The sequence below is a fragment of the Anabas testudineus genome, chromosome 11, assembly GCF_900324465.2.
Source record: "Anabas testudineus chromosome 11, fAnaTes1.2, whole genome shotgun sequence".
NCBI lineage: Eukaryota > Metazoa > Chordata > Actinopteri > Anabantiformes > Anabantidae > Anabas > Anabas testudineus.
In genome coordinates, this window is record NC_046620.1 from 7,895,778 (window position 1) to 7,913,833 (window position 18,056).

The 18,056-nt window shown below is 42.1% G+C and overlaps 1 protein-coding gene across 2 annotated transcripts; it reads right to left on the minus strand.

The window, feature by feature from the left end:
- Positions 1-1,851: 1,851 nt before the first annotated feature.
- On the minus strand, positions 1,852-17,010 carry LOC113154396 (TGF-beta receptor type-2-like). 2 transcript variants are annotated; one of them, XM_026348579.2, is made up of 7 exons: positions 16,543-17,010; positions 14,333-14,474; positions 13,488-13,678; positions 10,716-11,470; positions 9,793-9,934; positions 3,850-3,971; positions 1,852-3,198 (listed from the first exon to the last, which is right to left on the minus strand). In XM_026348579.2, exons 1-7 carry the CDS (start codon positions 16,613-16,615, stop codon positions 3,016-3,018), a joined length of 1,608 nt encoding a protein of 535 aa, XP_026204364.1. In that variant the 5' UTR covers positions 16,616-17,010; the 3' UTR covers positions 1,852-3,015. The 2 variants fall into 2 exon arrangements, with proteins under 2 accessions (XP_026204364.1, XP_026204363.1); XM_026348578.2 differs by having other exon boundaries at positions 1,854-3,195; positions 3,846-3,971; positions 16,543-17,004.
- Between the last annotated feature and the right edge of the window lie 1,046 nt (positions 17,011-18,056).

Here is an 18,056-nt window from a genome sequence, read left to right on the forward strand (position 1 = left end):
ATTTTTTGCTTTAGCTAAAGCCAAAACTGAGTGAATTCATTTTCAAGGTACAGCCATGTAAACTGGCATAACAGGATTAAACTTAACAGGATTATAGTTGACTGACTGTGTGCTAAATGATTCATGTGTAATTGCTTTACACTTGTCCTACACCGTTAACCAAACTGCACCCAAGAGTATAGACCTTTTCAGGGGATCTGTGCTCTGTGTCTCCTGCAGTAAAATAGTAAAAGCTCATTTGAATTTTCTATTGAAAGGATGTCATTCTATTACGGATACCACTGCCACTAAAACACGTCAGTAATAAAAGAAGTGCTTCAGCAGGCATTGGGAGGAATCCACTGTCTTCAATATGTATCTCCCTTTTGAGAACTTGACTCCTTCGCTGCAGGAAAATTGGCATCTTCAACTTATTTGATGATGAAAAATGAAGCGAAATGCTACTGTTGTTACTTTTGACACCACTGTTGTAATCCATTTATAATGTGAAATTATAACTCATTTATCATAAGCATGTCTATCCTGAGGCGGTGTCCAATTTATCTGTAGTGTAACCCACACCAAGTCTGCCGTTGGCATAGTTTATGTAAATAAAAAAATGTAAGCTGTAGGAAGGGCAATGAAAATCTCCCGGTGAAATGACAAGTCAGTCCGCTATAGCTGATAAATTGCTTTCCTACTATTCCCAAGTGCATTTGTTTAATAGCTCATGCATTTTCAATCATGCTACATCGCAACTGCACCAGGTTCATATGTTTTGAATGACATAAATGCAATTTTAAGGTATTAAATTTGGACTTAATCAAATTTATGTTGGGGGCAGGATATAATTTCTCACACACCTTATTAAAAGACAAAGGGGCAGAAAGACGGTGAATTAGTGGCGGCACAGACAGCCACAGACGAATTCGGCACATGCTCCGGTCTGAGACAGTAGTGGGCTCAGGATGAAAGGTCAGAGTCATTCCCTGCAAACGTACTCCATGCCAAAATCTTTGTGGACCTGCTGAGCCACATCCAGCACAAACAACACACTTGAATGCAGGAATGCACCCACGCATTCACACAGTGTAAAAAAACATCACACTGTCTGTCAATCAGTAGAGGACTGTCACCGTTATGATGTACGGCAGCAAAGTCTGACAGATTTCTCTCAATTCCATTCATCTTGATGATCTCTGGAGATATTTTATGTGGGTAAACGAGTGAATGTGAGTACCAACATGAGAAAGCAAATGGGTTGTGTATATAATAATGCACATGGGCATGAATGTAGTTTGCTCTGATATGATTTATGTTTTTGTCACAGTATGCTAGGAACATAAAACACTCTATTCCAAGCTGGAGAGCAACTGATGGGCTACTACGATCATGATGTTAGAGAGCTTGTCATCCCGCAGGAGCTGTTTTGAATACACAGGGTGTATGAATGTGTATATATACTTTACAGTTATATTTGTTTTTGACTTTCTGTTGATGTTCTGCATCAAGGGAGAAGACAAAAACAAAGATCACGCTCAATATTCTACTGTTTTATTTTTGGCTTGTGCTTTAATTGGAGTTGGTATCTCTTGCACCCCTCTTTGTTACTGTAAGACACAGAGCGATAATAGGATCTTGCAACACCCTAAGCTGTGATCCAGCGGGCGAAACTCCTCAACTATATATACACTAAATTAGCTATAAGAAGTTACTTGAACAGTTTCAACTGCTGTTTTCACCGCACTGCATCAGTATTAATAATGAGATTGAATGTAAGACTTGCAAATGTGAATTTTTACATGTAGTTGTTTTAGCATTTTTAATAATAAAAACATATCAACAGAGAATGTATGCAGGGGGTGGATGCCCACATTTTTATATGGGTTGGATATGTGTAAGCTGGTGGGTCTTGTTGATTGCTGAAGTGCAGACTTGTTGATTGTCAGCGGGATCAGCGATTAGCATATACTCGTTTGATGATAGCATAAAATCACCAAACTGACACTTTTCATTATGGTTGTAAACCTTTATACAAAAATTACTTTGATATAAATCTGAGCATGGAATAAAAATTACATTTATGTAACAAAAGTTCAGTTTTTATAGTATATAAAGTCCTTTATACATACAAACCATTATTTATTCTCTCTATTATTATTTGTTCTATTTATTCTCTCTCTCTTGATTATGCAGACTTGCTTTTTTAAAAAAAACCAGAGTCCTATGAGTAATATACATGTACAGACACACACACACACACACACACACACACACACACACACACACACACACACACACACACACGTATTCCCTTTTTGCTTTCAGGCTGATTTGCTGTCTTTGTTTTACAGTTCATGGTCCTTGAGATTTGGTATCTGCCTTCCCTGCAGAATACTGGCTGGGTGGGTTTCTCTATTCCTTTGGTGTTAGCAATTTCCATTTCATGCCACAAGAAATGATACTGCACCTTGAATCTTAAGTCACATCCAGTTCTGTTTACGTCTATTGAAGGTCACCAGGTCTCCTCGCAAAACATTTATGTAGACAGTCAAATAAACTAAAAGAGGGCGTATAAGTGTTATTAACTGTCCTAATATTTTATATATTCTCTTTAACCCCCATTTTAAAACCTTCTTCCTATACCTGAAATGCACTGAAAACCAAAAACAAACACTGAATATATATCATTTGGTGTGCATAGATACTGATAAAGTGCAAATAGTATTTGGTTAAAGAAGCTTAATGTGATTTTCCTGCTTATTTATGACTTGATATGGTCTTTGAAGCATGTACAGGAAAACAAATCAAGTCGTTCACTAGTGTTTATATTTATATTGGCCCTGATCTGTATAGTGAATGCAAGTCCATCTCTGGAAACTGTTTACTTTCATCTACATGGTTTCCAGTTTCCCCCTCGTCACACAGCTCTGACAAACCCACAGCAACAATGCTTCCATTGGAAGTGCTTTCCCTCCAAGCTGCTTGGCTGTAATTCCTCAGCTGCCTGTGAGTGGGCTGCGTTTCTGTTGAGCTCTACTTCTCATCCACCACCAAGATTTCTTCAGGGATCTTCTCCTCCGAGTCAGAGCAATCTGACAGCTTGTCCAGGTCCTCGAAGTCGTCAAAGCGCTCGGCAACACACTGGGCTGTGAGACGAGCCTCTGGATCGTGGTCCCAACAATCTTCTATGGATGCACACACCATCTGGATGCCCTGCAGGGGGAGCAGTGGAGCACAGATATGATCAGTCAATAGAACTGCCTTGCAGCAAAGCTGACTGAGACCTGCAGCACCCAGAGCTGAAACTGTGACTCTGTACCTATGTGCTTTCTTTTGTGTGGATATTGTCAAACACAAATCCAACAGTTGCTTCAGCTTATCTATATACATATTTCTTCTTATGTTTATAGACAATGAAAAACAAAGTGATGTTTATGACTCGTTATAAAAACAGGGATAAACTGTGAAAGTATGTGAGATGGCTGAGAGAGCTAGTCAGTAAACACGAGACATTGACTTGGTAGTTTTCAGAAGAAATAAATAGACATAAACTACTCGGCAGATTATTGCACACTAATCAACACTGCCATTTAACAAAATCAGTTTAAATGTGCTTCATTACATTAACAGCAACATAACCCATAGTTCTAAAAGTATTAAAAACTACTTACAAATAAAAGTTGCAATAAAATGAGAGAGAAAAGACACAGGAGTAAATCATGCTTTACAATAAACCTTCCATATTTTCATTTTTATAATCAATTCTGACTCTTGTGATCAAATTTTAAAGGTGTCTCAGGTTCTGAATAGTCAGAGTCACATCAGCAGATCATTAGGTTAAGACGTGTGTTGGTGTCTCTTACTCTAGTGGTTGGTCCAGCTGTTGGGGATCTCAGGTCTTCCTCTGTCTCTGAGAACACTGTCCTTCATGCTCTCTACACATGGGTGTTCCCTCAGGTTCCCAAAGGGAGGCTTGTACTCTTTCACCTCTGTAAGTTGGCACACAACAACAAGAAACAGACACACAACATTAGCCTATCACCTGTTCAAATGGTGAGCCTTTTTTAGGCAAGAAATAAACTTTGAAATGGTTTCAAATCTGACAGATAGAGTTCTGTCTAACAGCAAGGCTAGATCAGATGGCAGTGCCCCACAGCGCACACATCAACAGCACCTCTCAAAGGACTCACTGTGCGCTCTAAATTAAAACTGCAGGTTGCAAACTTTAAATAGCTCAGAAGCAGCACAAACAAGTTAAGAATCCTATGCTGCTGATAGAGGGGCCAAGGGGGAGATTTGCTGAAGAGAAACACTTATTATCATCACATTTTTAACCTCAGCACTGGCAATTTACTGGTTGAGTTTAGTCAGGGCAAGAAGCACCAGTCTGGAGAATACAGACGGGAAAGTGTGGGTCAAGAGATTTCAAAGAATATGTATGTTCAGATGAAGTAATATATCCTCTGAGTAATACAACAAATCAGATTCCAATTGGATTTGAAACCACGGAGGCTTAGAAATGACACACTTCTGGGAATCCACTGAGATAATGAAAGCCACAGGCTGACGTAAAGAATTAGCTCAAGAACATTTAAACCACAATCAGGAGACTAAAGTTGTTTTTAAGCATCGTACAAACATTTCTCAGATTCACCCCTGATGAAGAAGCAGGGATGGTCGTATAGTGTTAATATTTCTTGTTTGAAAGTCACAGAGTTCAGTAAAAAGATGCAACATGAGCACAAATAGATAAAACCTGATTAAAAGGAGACGAACATCAACCAAAAAGAGACAAAATGATCACACACAGACCAAAACCATGAGCAGAGACACAAAGTGCCCACACATTTCCTTCTGATCCATCCATGACTGCAGACCGTTGGAGGCTGTTTAGTGTACGGAAGAGTTACTGCTTGTAATTAGTTTATTGCAACCTAGGGGTACTTGGATATTTGTTTTCCATTTTATTGTACCAGAACCTGTTTCTTCTGTGTCTGTTGCTGCTTCAATTATTGCTTCTTTTTTTTCCCCCTACGCGTGCAGATCTTACACAAACCTAATGGTGGATTTGAGCCTTGTGCGCTCTCATTTATTCAAACAATACACCTACGAGGCAGCTCAGTCACTGATCATATAATTAGCTGCTACCTCATTAAAACAGGCCCCAGATCCACACACAGATTTCAAACAAGAAGTGAATGAAAGGCAGAGGGGATATTTGACCTGCATTTCTATGCAAATCGTAAATCTGTTGCACAAAGTGGAACAAAGAGTCATGGAGCTCAGGGTTGACACCGGCCAATCACGAGGCAAATATGTTGTCTTTGAAAAAAGGCTGCCACATCTTGTATGTGGACCCTGTGTACCAACATATCTTGAAGGTAGAAAAATACTATGAAACATACTCTTAAAAAGTCTCAATACTTTGCAGGATAAGCCACGGTTTCATTTCACCGTTTCAAAAAGAAGCTTACAGGAAGTCATGAAGCCTGTTCACAAGCACTGGAGCCTTCAGGGACACAGACTCATGAAACACAGGACTTTTCTCAGAAGCTGAAACTTCCTTTTTTTTTTTTTTTTTCCAAGCACTGTTTCTTTCGTTCGGTGTAAAAACTTCCACTAAACTCCACCCAACCATCGGCCGATATTCAAGAGAAAAGGAGACAGATGTTTGGTTTTGTTTGGACAGGTCTGAGGGAATGTATAGCCGTGTGCTAGAGTGCAAAGCCACTTTGTAAACTGTTGGGCAAACATGTTTATGTGCTCAACCCCAAACAATGGGTCCAAAATATATGAACCACACAACGGAGCACTAGAGTGTAAACACAAGTGTGTATTGCAGGATGGAAAGATCGGCCAATCCTGCTCTAAAAAGAAAGAAAGACGTTTTTTTTCCCCAGTCAAACCTTAAATTAAACTCTGAACTAGCAAAAGCCATTGAAAACACAACACAGGGCATGTGAGGAATGCTGTGGTTTGCAAAATCCACAAACTGCACATTGACGAGATCCCCGCAAAGCCATAACAAGTTCAGCACAGCAACAATGAAGAACCTGCACTATGTCTATGACAGCTGACATGTAGTGATGTGAATTTTGCAATGCTAGCACATGTGTCTATTTTCCATACCAGTTGTCAGGCATGTCTGGGATCTGCAGCCAAGAGAAATCCAATTAAATAAAGCTTTAGCATCAGACTAGGGCCCCATGAGTATCGCCCTTCAGGTGCTTTGTGATATATACAGAGCCCAAACATTATGGAGCCCTGAAAGCCTACATGGTAAAACTAAAATGTACGAGAGAAGCACTTTAACCACATGTGTTTTGTTGATTATAAACCTGGATTTGTGCAGTACAGACACATGGATAACAGTATGAAGGGTAATGTACATGTTTAGATACAGACTCTATGCTTGAATTGACAGAAAAACTATTACTAATCATGTTACAATATTATTTTTCTTACTTTGATTGATGATCTTGTTCTGTTTCAATTCCTATTTAACGTTATGTCTAATTATTCTCAACAAGGCAACAACAGAAATCCTGTCACTGAAACACATAAACAATGCTGGATCCACGCAGAGTTTTAACATCTACTTGGAAATAAGTTTGTCATGCGATGACACTGACATTGTTGAGCTTGTCTGGAACTGTGTGAGTAATCCACTCCCAGCCGCCTCTGCTGGTTTTCATTAGGCTGTGGTGGCTTCGACACTTGTTTTGTGTTCTGCACAGGTTGTTAAAAGTCATTTAGTACAGATACATGCAAGGACGTTACATGTTAGCAGAGCTTGTTTTTGTACATATGGCACTGACTTCCACTGGAGGCTCACCCTACAATTAACTACAGAGGATATCTGCCCTAACCTTCACCTAACCTCTTTAAAAGAGACCAAAGCTATTTTAGCTCCTACTGGATTCTACTTCAGTGAAACCAACCAAATTCGGGCACGCACATTTTGTCCCTAATTTATCCCTAATCAAGTGGTTGAGAGTCCCAACACACACACACGCACACACACACAAACACACACACACACACACACACACGCACACACACACGACGATCTAGTCCTACAAGGCTTGATGATCTGACATCTGGAGAGCAGCTGCTATAACCTCTCCTCCCTTCCAGTCTAGCCCAACCTCTCCCTCTGGGGACTGGAAACATTTCTCCGTGTGCAGCTCCACCTTCAGCACCACTCCACTATGATCCCACTGCTTAGCCCCACCCGCCTGAGGAACGCCCTCATCGTCTTTCCAATCCCTAAATCTGTACCAGCTAAATTATACAGGAGGAACATTTAAGGGAACAGAGGCAGAGATAACAAGGCCTGAGCCTTGAATCCAGTTCTCCTTCTCTCTGAGGTGTGTTGATCTCTCAGTTTCCCTCTCACTACTCTTCCTCTGTCTTTATAGTCTTGGAAGATAAAGAAAGCAAAGTAATGGCTCATGGCTGGCTGACTGGTGCTGTCAACAGACGGCTGTGTTCTTCTCGCCTGGCAGATCTCAGATCAGACCACAGCCCCAGGAACTGTGACAGAGCAGCTACGCGGCCGCCTGCCACTGAGCTGCAGAACGCTGATCAGACATCTGTCTCCCACAGAAACACACACAAGCAGGTGGCATCAGAGACAAGAGGATACCAGAGCTTTACCCGAGTCATTAAAATGATGCCCTGGGATGTGTCACCCTGAGTTTCTGTGTCTGCATGTGTATTCGCATGTGTTCCGATTTTGTCCCAAGCGAAGTGAGTTCTCCGGGAGTCACGAGTGACTCACCGACCTCGGGAGACAACCTTACAAAAGAAGAGACCAGGACACAAAGCATGAAACTTATCAAGCGCACTCACAAACCGTTTTACTTTTCAAGCTGTTCTGATTTCAGACTCAACCACACATTATGCCAGCAAACTGTCTGTGAGGGGATTTCTAGATGCCAGTGAAGCAAAACCAAATTACTGCATTTAGCGAGGCCTATTCCTTCCATCTACTTCAGTGTCTGTCAAGGTTGGAGGCTTCAGGTGTTCAGGTGCGATGTCTTAACCTTTCAGCAGGAGCATGTCTCCTTCGGTTTCTGGCTTTATGAACTACAGATTTCAACTCTCTGCTCGTCTCAGATAGTTGCCAAGTGCAGAAAAATGGATGAAGAACATGGGAAAAACACATGAACTAAACCAGCAGCTTCTATCTTTAGTCTCTATTTTGGTCCTGGGGTGGGATGGGAACCCATCTGCTTCCCCTTTCTCCAGTAAATCTAATCTCGCTTGTCCTCCCTGTCTGTCTGCGCCGGTAAAAGTAAAGCCGGATGGCTGTCTACAGTGTAGCGGAGCAGTAGGGGAGTGATTAACTGCTGTCTCACCTGCCTCAAGGAAGGAAGAAAAAGACGTAGAGAGAGAATTGTCGACAAACTGAGCAGAGAGAATCAAGTTTAGGGGCAGAAAATGAGAGTTTCTGTGACAGGGCATCCAGAAAAAAGTGTTTAAACTGGATGTAAAACAGTGTTTACTGGCATGTAAGCAAGGAGGAATGAAAGACTCGGACATGAGTGGAGGAAGAGAGGAGGATAAGCGGGATGAATAAAACTGTTGTCCTTTAAATCCCTGAAGAGGAAACCGAGTGAAGCCACACTAACGTTTATCCAGTGAGCCTGGATCCATTTAGTTCATTGCTAACAACATGTATTCTTTCGGGTCTGCTCTCAGGAGACATAAACCACAAGACATTCTCAGAAAAAAAAAAAAAAAAAAGAAGAGAGACGTCCATACTTACAAACTCAACTTCACATTAAAAACTCTGCCTCTTGGGACTGTGCTCTTTGCAAAACAGGAAATAGACTATTCTCTTTTCAAAGGTGAATCCACAGGGCACTCATATTCCTGCTGTTTGAAAGGAAAAGTAAAAGGGATTGTGGGTGACTTTGCTATGTTTTTTCTTCTGAGAGGAGTCTTGGGCAGTGTTAACTGTGCGATACACTACAAGCAGGACCCCTGGGGGGCTCATGGGGGCAAAACAGGAAGAAGAATTTGTGCCCAAACCCGGCTTTCAATCACTTCTCTGACACAATGGAGACAGGAGCAGTCAGAGAAACAAACTGGACCACAGAGACACCAAAGGGAAGTGAAAACAAATGACTGACTGTCGACATGAAATACTGCGCTGTAGTTTGCCTTCAGATAATCACCCATTTCTATTATTTGCACATATCCTGGCCTTGTTTTTGCTACAGAATGACAAACACAAGTAACGGCACATTAGTGAAGTGAAGGCTGATCCTTGAGACTTCTACAAGATGGATTGTTGCGTGACACTTTTAGATGTTTGCTCCCACAGCGGTTAATGGGTCGTGGACGACACACACACATACAGTAGGTCCTGTCACATAATGTCACACATTTAGTGAGTGAACTCAAGGTGGAGTTGCTCACAGTGCTCCTAATTGATAAAGTCGTCGATACGCTTGTATTCCTTAGAGGTCAGGTGAGCTGTGGAAGCAATTTTTCTTTTTACAGTATTTCTGAGGATATTTACACAGCCTCCAAAGGGAATTTCATCAGCCAGTGCTCCATTGATTTCCTTTACACTCAAGACCGCAGCTAATCTCTAATTTACCAAGAGAACACAGGTTTCTCTTTTATTAACTAAAGGTCACAAGTGACGTTTACTGTGTAACGGAGGGAGCATCACATTGTAGGTATAGAAACAGAAATATCACGTTTAAAGCACGTCATGATAAACACAAAAGAAAATGTCCTGATTAAAGGAATAGTTCAACACTTTTGAGCTTAAATATAAGCGTCTCATCTTACCTCCAATTGCACTACACCTGGAGATGATCTCCCATAGTACAAGAGCCATGGAGTAAACATCAGCCTGCTTGAAAGACTCAATGTTTTCTAGGTTGATTCTGGACTCCAGCACCTCTGGGGCCATGTATCTGGCTGTACCCACCTAAAAAGAACAGACATGAGGAAATGCATTTCTATGGTGAAGTACATAAGAAATAAATCTATAATACTGTTTTTAGTGGCTTAAACAGTAAAGGGAGCAGGAAAAAAATCAGTAAATAAGGAAGTCGTTTGTTTAAAAAATAAACAGTAAGAGTTATTCACCAGTGACAGGTGGTAGTTCTGTCTGTAATGAGATGGCAGATTGCACTTACGTGGATCAAAACATGTTTATGTGTGTAAAATGAGTGAAAAAGCAAAGGCAGTTCTAAGCTCAACAACACATTGCTTGTCTTCACATAACTATTACTTTGGAAAAAGGTGTCCGCTGCTGCTTCCTTTGAATGCATTAAGGGTTTTACAATGCATTAGGTGTTCTGTGCAGCAAAGGGTGAGGACTCATTTTCATTAAACAGTCTAATATGGCTCTGGCGTATTACATCACTGTAATGAGTCCATTAAGAATCAATCCAATGCCTTGTGACTATAGTACAATGACAACCTAAGAAAACTTATAGCACTATTTCTATTAGCATTATCCATCTGAGACCAACAGAAAGAGACTGACAAATATTTAAACATGGTCTCCAAGGAAGATGAGGATTAGAAATAAAAACGGATTAATACCAAAACTCTTTTCAAGGTCTGATAAATATCTTCAAAGAAATACACATGACAGAAATACACATGGCAGTGCTCAGAAAGGCCTGTGTCTTGGATACCAAAGGAGGATATCAAAAATAAAGCCAAACAAATACCACAAATTTAGGATTCAAAAGTTTTACCTGTCCACTGTTAGCCAGCTCATCTACCGACAGAGCATTGTCCAGGCGTAGGGCAAGGCCGAAGTCACACAGGCAGCATGTCAGGTCACTTTTCACCAGTATGTTGGAGCTCTTTATGTCCCTATGTGCGATAGGCACCTTGTAACGCCCACAGGACGTGTGGTCACTGTGAAGATGCGCCACTCCACAGGCTAGCGAACTCCCCAGCAGCCACAGCTCGTGCCAGTTGATAATATGATGAGTCAGGTACTCTTGTAGGTTCCCTCTTGGCTGATAGGCTGTGATCAGCCAGTACTGATTGTGCATCTTCCTTTCCTCTGCTGTCAGGAAGTGAAGCACATTTTCATGTCGTAAGTCTGCATCTGAGAAAATTTCCTTCTCATTCTTCCAAGAGGCATATTCCTCGTATGAGAAAATCTTGACGGCGACTGTCTCAAAGCCCTGCTCCTCGCTGACTGAGGAACCCTGCTTTAGTTTAGCTTTGTAAACTTCTGCAAAGCGTCCTTTTCCAACCTGAACATCCAGTTCAATGGGCAGCAGCTCAGTGTTGTGGTTGAGGTTGTTGGCGTGTGTGGAGCTGCTGTCTGATCCTTCTTTATCTATCAGGATGGGGCAATCTTCACTCAAGTCCACTCGAGGCCGGTGGCGCTGGCAATACACCCGATAGAAGTAGAAAAATGTGATGACGACAACGGCCACAACCAGCAGAGGCACCAGGCTCACTAAGATGACAGGTATCACCTGCAAGTCCTCGTCTGAGGAAGGAAAAGATCTGAGATGATGAAGATGGCCACATGTACAGTTTATGTTTGAGCTTAAAGCTGCACTAGTTAACACTTTAATAATAATAGTTTGCCTTGATGTATTTTTGACTAGTTGTCACAGACTTACATACAAATGCAGTGTGACGCACAATCTAAAAAATGGAGATCTGAACATCTACAATTTCATTTATGCAATTTTGTAAATATTAAAAGCTCCAAAACAGCTACGGCATGAAGATTAAGTTATCAACAACATTTTTATTCTTCAAAATAGGTTTAAAAAGTTCTGTGAGCTCTTCACATTTGCTCAGACAAAGATACAACTCTGTCTTAGCAGACTGTATCAGCATCTGGATAAAAGTAACGTCTCAGAACAGCAGAGCAACCTGGCTCTTGAGGAATGTCTATAGGCAACATAAAGTTAAACTTAGCGCCTGGGCCACAAATGCAAACTGCTCCAAGCCCTGACCCAGTCAACCACATATTGTGTCTCTTTATAGTGTATGTCTGATTCTTATAATTTAGGAGGAGGCGTGTCTGGGAGCCGCTCTGGTTTTGGCAAACAGTGAAAGTTTATGCTTGTGCTGTTTTTATAGTCCAGTTTTTGAAGCTGCAGTCATGAAAGACCTATAAAAAGTATGTCACCAGACATGACATACTCAACAAGACAGCCCCATATGGTGCACAGTTTGATGAGTCCTAAATTTAATCACTTACAGTATATATAGTCGTGCCTAGTTGCCCCGAGTACCTTATCAAATTTAGTTTTGACACAATTGTTTATATGTGGTGGAGGCAAAATGTCAGAGTGGACTATAAAACAACAACAACACGGAGAACGTATTTTAAAGACAAGTCTAGATATGAGGAACAATGGCGAATAAAACATGGGGGGAGGATGAACGGGGAAGACAGCACGCTGACTGCCCAGTCGAGCCCTCTGGTTCTCTCTCGTTTTTTTCTTCCTCAACAGGAAACCACATGTCTGAAATCCTCAACATGGCCCCAGCAAGTTTGTTTTGATTTTCGTAGAGTGAGAAGCTTTTTCTCTCAACAAACCTGTCACTGTGCCTCACGGACCCCTTCAGGCACCTCTGGCCAAAATCCTCACGTAACTTATAAAATATTAACTGTTCTGGGAAAACGGCAGTGGTTCTATGAGATAACACACGGCACTCACAACTTCTTTCTTATTAAGTCACCACAGTTACTGCTGGTGTTGCCGTGTAGTTTTTATTTTTGCTGGACCTCTTTCATTACAGAAAATTCTCATGTTAGTCACCGAGGAGTTACAGAAAGTGCACAGACGTTCTTGACACCGAGCAAATGTATTTCCATTACGTGGTTTGCTCTGTACAGATGCTTTCAATTTAGCTCTTTGTGCAGAGCCAGGTTTCAGAAACGGACCTCTGTGTTATTATTGCCTGGATGCTGTAGTCAAAATACATCTGATTCCAGGGCCAATGTTGTAACTGGAGACTACAAGCCAAAGTCTCCAAAACCTGTTTGTAATCATGTATCTGTGGAGCATTACAGCGCACACGTGTTAGCATTCATGCATGATGCCTTACATGACAAGCAACTGGTATAATAATATCGGGCTGACCATGACTATGGCGTTACCATGTTCTGTGCTAAAGCTGCGTCGGTGCACAATATTATATAAACCCATGTCTAAATGAGTATGTGTAATGTGAAAGAGATTGTTTCCTAGTAATAAACTCATAGAAAATGATTATTCTACTGCTCCTCTCAAACAACTGTTAGCATCTTTTGGCTAATTGGTTTAGTTTTATATTCTGTAGTTAAAGAGCTTCATAAATCCCTCTCAGAAACCAAAATCAGATCAGAAGTGAAAGAAAAAGTGAATATTGGACATTACGTTTGTCACGGGAAAAAAACACAGAAGTGTGAGGATCATTCTGGTTTTTCATCGTTTCAACATCTTATCATGTATCCAGTCGAAATCAGTTCTAATAATAGTATAAATAAGAGTCCCATAACTTACTGGAGTTAAAATGGATGTTTTCATTGCACTCATCCTCCGAGCATGAACAGATGAAGAACTGGGAGCCCATGCCCTTTCTCTCTTTCATCATACACTTGCTGTTGTTGTAATCCTCCAGGACCAGGCCGTAGAGCTTCTGAGCTGGGTTGTGGCAGACCGTATCAAAGGTGACATTGTCATCTTTCTTCCTCCTTGGAAAGAGAAAGCACACGAAGAAAGCGCTGCTATTAACTTGAGAACCTTTGGCAACTCCTTTGACAGTGATGCTCACTTAGTTTGATTCCTATTATCGTGTAACAAGGCGTTGACAGGCAGGTTTTACAGTTGTGCAAATAATACAATTTGTTCAGCCATCCAGTGATAAAGTGGTAACTGTAAATGCCAGATTTGTCTCTTTCAGCAGTTCCCGGTGTCAGCATTATGTAAATGACTAACACAGAGGGCACATGGAGAAACTGTGAGATTCTGAAATACAAACAGGAAACAAGGAAAAATCCTGAACTTGTACAAATACACATTTAAAAATGATGCTTCCCCACTGAGCAGAGCCGCCGTGCCATCTGAGAGACACTTTAAAGAGGTGCTGTTGTCCATGTGCCATTATATTTCTGCTAACCTCAGCTCATAACATGCCCACAACACTGCTAATATAATGAGAAACAGCAGCAGGGCCCTATGCGCTCATGTGTAGTCGTAACGCAGACAATGCTACGTCATAAACCGCTCAAATGACAGATCACTTCAACGACAAAACTTGAGGGCTTCTGGGAGGAAATGATATGTGATTTAGTTACCTCTGTCACTTAATCATATTGGTTTGGCTTAGACGATGAGAGTACACTTACCAAATACTGACACACACATCATCATCGTTAGGGCAGATCGATGTGATGCCACAATCCACGTTGCAGATCCCTTTACCTGCGCAGGTGGTCACCTGAATATCACAGAACTTGCACAGTCTCTTCACCTTCATTATACTGGCCTCTGAAAAAAGGAGAAGCGAATGAGCGTGGAAAGATAGTGAGGCAGGTTTAAAACTACTCATGTTAGTGACTCAGGAGCGCAACATATGAATAATGGAAATATGCCTGATATTATTTGTAGTAATAGCACAACAATTTAATCAAAGGGCGTGAGTCTCTTGGCATTTGCCCAATATTCAACATAACCACAAGAAAATCTGAACTATTTTTCCTGGAGCGGTGGACAGATTTTTCTTCCCTGCGAAGTCTGAACAATAAGAGCAGCACTCAGTGGCATGCGCCTCCTTTGGTCTTGTTCAGACTTGACTTTCCCCACAGGCAGACCCATATCAGTGAGACAGACTGGATTGTGTGATGAGTGGCTGTGGTTTTTGATAATCATCTAAGGAGACAACTGCCAGACAGGCAAGAATAACAAACAGAGGAAATACGGACGCATTTTTCAGGCGAGAAGCCTCTAATTTGTCAAGCTGATGTGTTGGCTCTTTGTCTGTGAAGGTGCTGTACCAACTATGTTTATAAATGTTATAAAGGGAGGACAGTATGATCAGTGTTGTGAGTGTAGTAGTAGTTATTTTTTTGGTTGGTACATGAAGAGTTTGTGCAGATGCAAACCCAAGTAGTGTCATGATGATAAAGTGCACTTAGGCCACTCGCTGAGAGTTTGGTTCACAGGATAAAAAGAGATAGTAGCAAGAATTACACCCGACAAGAGTTTGGAAACTAGACGTAGAAAAACAGAAACGCATGTGACAATAAAACCACACAACCACACTTCTTTTGTATGCTCTCACCATGTGCACAGGAAATCGAACCTGCTACTTGCATCAGTTTGTGCAACTCGTGACCAAAATCAGCAAGAAAAAAAAAAAAAAAGTGGTTTCATACGTACGTACCTCCTTAAAAACACTGCACAAAAAAAGTGTGTGTGTGTGTGTGTGTGTGTCGGTGGGGGGGGTTGTTTGAAGTGGTAGCTGGATGTGTGAAGATGAAAATGACGAGACTGTTCTTCAGTCACATGACTACTGAGTGGGACATTTCACACTGGGAAGTGTAACTGTGTGAGTGTCAGCAGACGCCGAGGTCTGTTCAGTGTCTGTTTGTTTCTGACCTCACAGCGACTTGAGGAGTAGGTGCTGTGTGCGTCCTTCGACCTGGCACCGAAGAAGCCTACTGACTCATTTCACCCAGGCTGCAGGGTGGGGTTAGACCTGCAGCTTTCAGCAGCAGAAACACTGCAGCACGAAAAAGCAGCAGATCCAGAGAGACGTGTACTGTATGTCATGACATCCTGTTACAGCCTGGGCCAGTTTCACAACAAACCAGCAAGCGGGTAAAACTTTCTGGCCTTGTATTAACTGGGAGACACCCACACAAATAAAAACATCCAAACATTATACTTTACCTACAGACTAAACTGTCTGTCAGAGCTATTTAAAACTCGGCCCAAAGGTGTTTTTGTTTGAGGGGAGAGTCCATGCCTGAGCACTAGTAGTAGGAAGGTGGTTGGACCTGAGTAATTATATCATTAGAGCAGCTCATCTGAAAGAGCATGTCATTTAAACCCAGGAGGCGGGCAATGGAAGGAATGAATGGTAGTAATTGTCACCCAGGGCTACATCTAATTGCAGAGAGGGGGAAAGAGGATTAGGAGCAGCCAAAGCCACTTGGTGCCGCTGGGACTGTGCCTGAGACAGATGAAGGTAGAGCTCCTGTACTTCTCAGGAAGCCTGTTAGTAATGTGGCTGCACATCAAAGATGGAAATAAGCCATTTGAAGGGGGCTTTAAAAGGTTGCCACTTACAACAGGTGATATCCGGCCAAAGAGACAAAGTGGCCAAGTGGAGCGTAAACACCAGTGAGTGTAAACTACAGGAAGCGCCGGAGAAAACCGCAGTCGAAGCTCCAAAACGCGCGTTTGGTTGAGTTACTTTGACTGTAAAACTCCCCACGTAAACACAACAAGTGTAGCTGATCATACTTTGCTGAAAGGAGGCGGTTTGTCACTTTTTTTTTTTTTTTTAACACGCTTTGCCAAAGTTCCTGTTCAAGTACAAAGCTGAACTCACCCGCCTGCCCGAGCAGGAGCCCGGCGCACAGAACCGTCCCGCACCAGATCACCAAACAGCGACGCAGCTCCATAAAGACGCGGACCGCACGCTCCCCTTATTCTCATGAAGTTGCCCCGAAGCCTTGACAACAGTGTTAATATCCAGTCTCCGAACTTTCTTCTGTCCGCCTGTTGCTCCCACCTCCCACAAAAACAGAAAAAAACCCCACCACCAGCAGAAAGAAAAACGCCTTCACAGCTACAAGAAGTCAAGTCGACAGGCAGCAGCAGGAGCCAGCACCTATGTGCACTTATCATGAAACAGGAAATCTTCAGAGGGGTTGGACATTTTTTTTTTCTTTCTCCTTCTTCTTCTGCTTCTCACTCAGTCAGTCATGCTCCTGTGGCTCACTCACTCTTGAACCTTGTCATTAAGAGGCTAAAACCAAGCAGAGCCAAGACTTGAAATGACATGCTCGAAAATAGCTCCAACCAGAAGCTTCACCTACAGGCTACAAGCAAATGCAAACACCCTGATTCACTTCAGAAGTGGTCACACCTTTCACATCTTATTTGAGAGTTGGCAGCTCTCTAAGAAAACTTCCCAGGTTGTTCTCATATTTAATTCTGTCCCCCTCCGCATTATAATTTTTTTTTTTTTACACACTTAGCAGCACCCTTAACTCCTTTAGGTGTCCATTCCCAGTCACTAAATTACATTCCTCTGCTTTCCGTCTTCCTGGAGAGGTTCCAGGCTTCACAGTTAATCAAGGGTGACATGAGAAGTGTTGAGACTCTCTCCATATCTCACAGTGTTGCTTTTTATTGAAGCCACACAGAGGTTAAGTCCACTATAACACCCATAAATTACCTGTCTATTGCGGGGGCCGGGCCGACATGTTTTTGCTCTACATACTCGAGCTGTGATGTCAGGTTTCAGTCCTGACCTCTTGAACCTGGAGCTAATAACTCTCAGCACAGGACGTCTACTCCCTCTTACGCCACCTGGCTCGCTGGGCTTTATTAACAGCTCTTGTATTGCTCTTTGGTGTAGAAGCAGAAACAAAGATGCTGCCTGCACCTCCCCGCTGAGAGTCAGCACATTTCCATCATCTGTAGCTGTCTGTGCATCGACGGCACACTTCAAGCTGTAACTGATAATAGCTCATTTGACATACTTTTAATGGTGCCATTGACTGACTACATGTCTGCACGTTTAACCTGCCTTATTTTACTCATGGCTCTGGGTTGCATGTGTGCACGATGTGTTTGTTTAAGCCTGTGCACCAGGCAGCCATTGAGCAGTGCAAGACAGGGTCCAAACCACAAGGTGGAGATCCGACAGCGCTGTGAACCCCAAACGGCCATTTCTGACCTCACTGACCGCAGTACATGTGGACTTCCAGAGGGCTGCAACATCCTGCTCACTAACCGCAACACCCAAACAAAGTCTTTTATAACTTTATCTGCTTCACTTCAACAGGAAACACACAACGCTGCACTGTGCCCAGAAAGGAATATTTAAACATGATC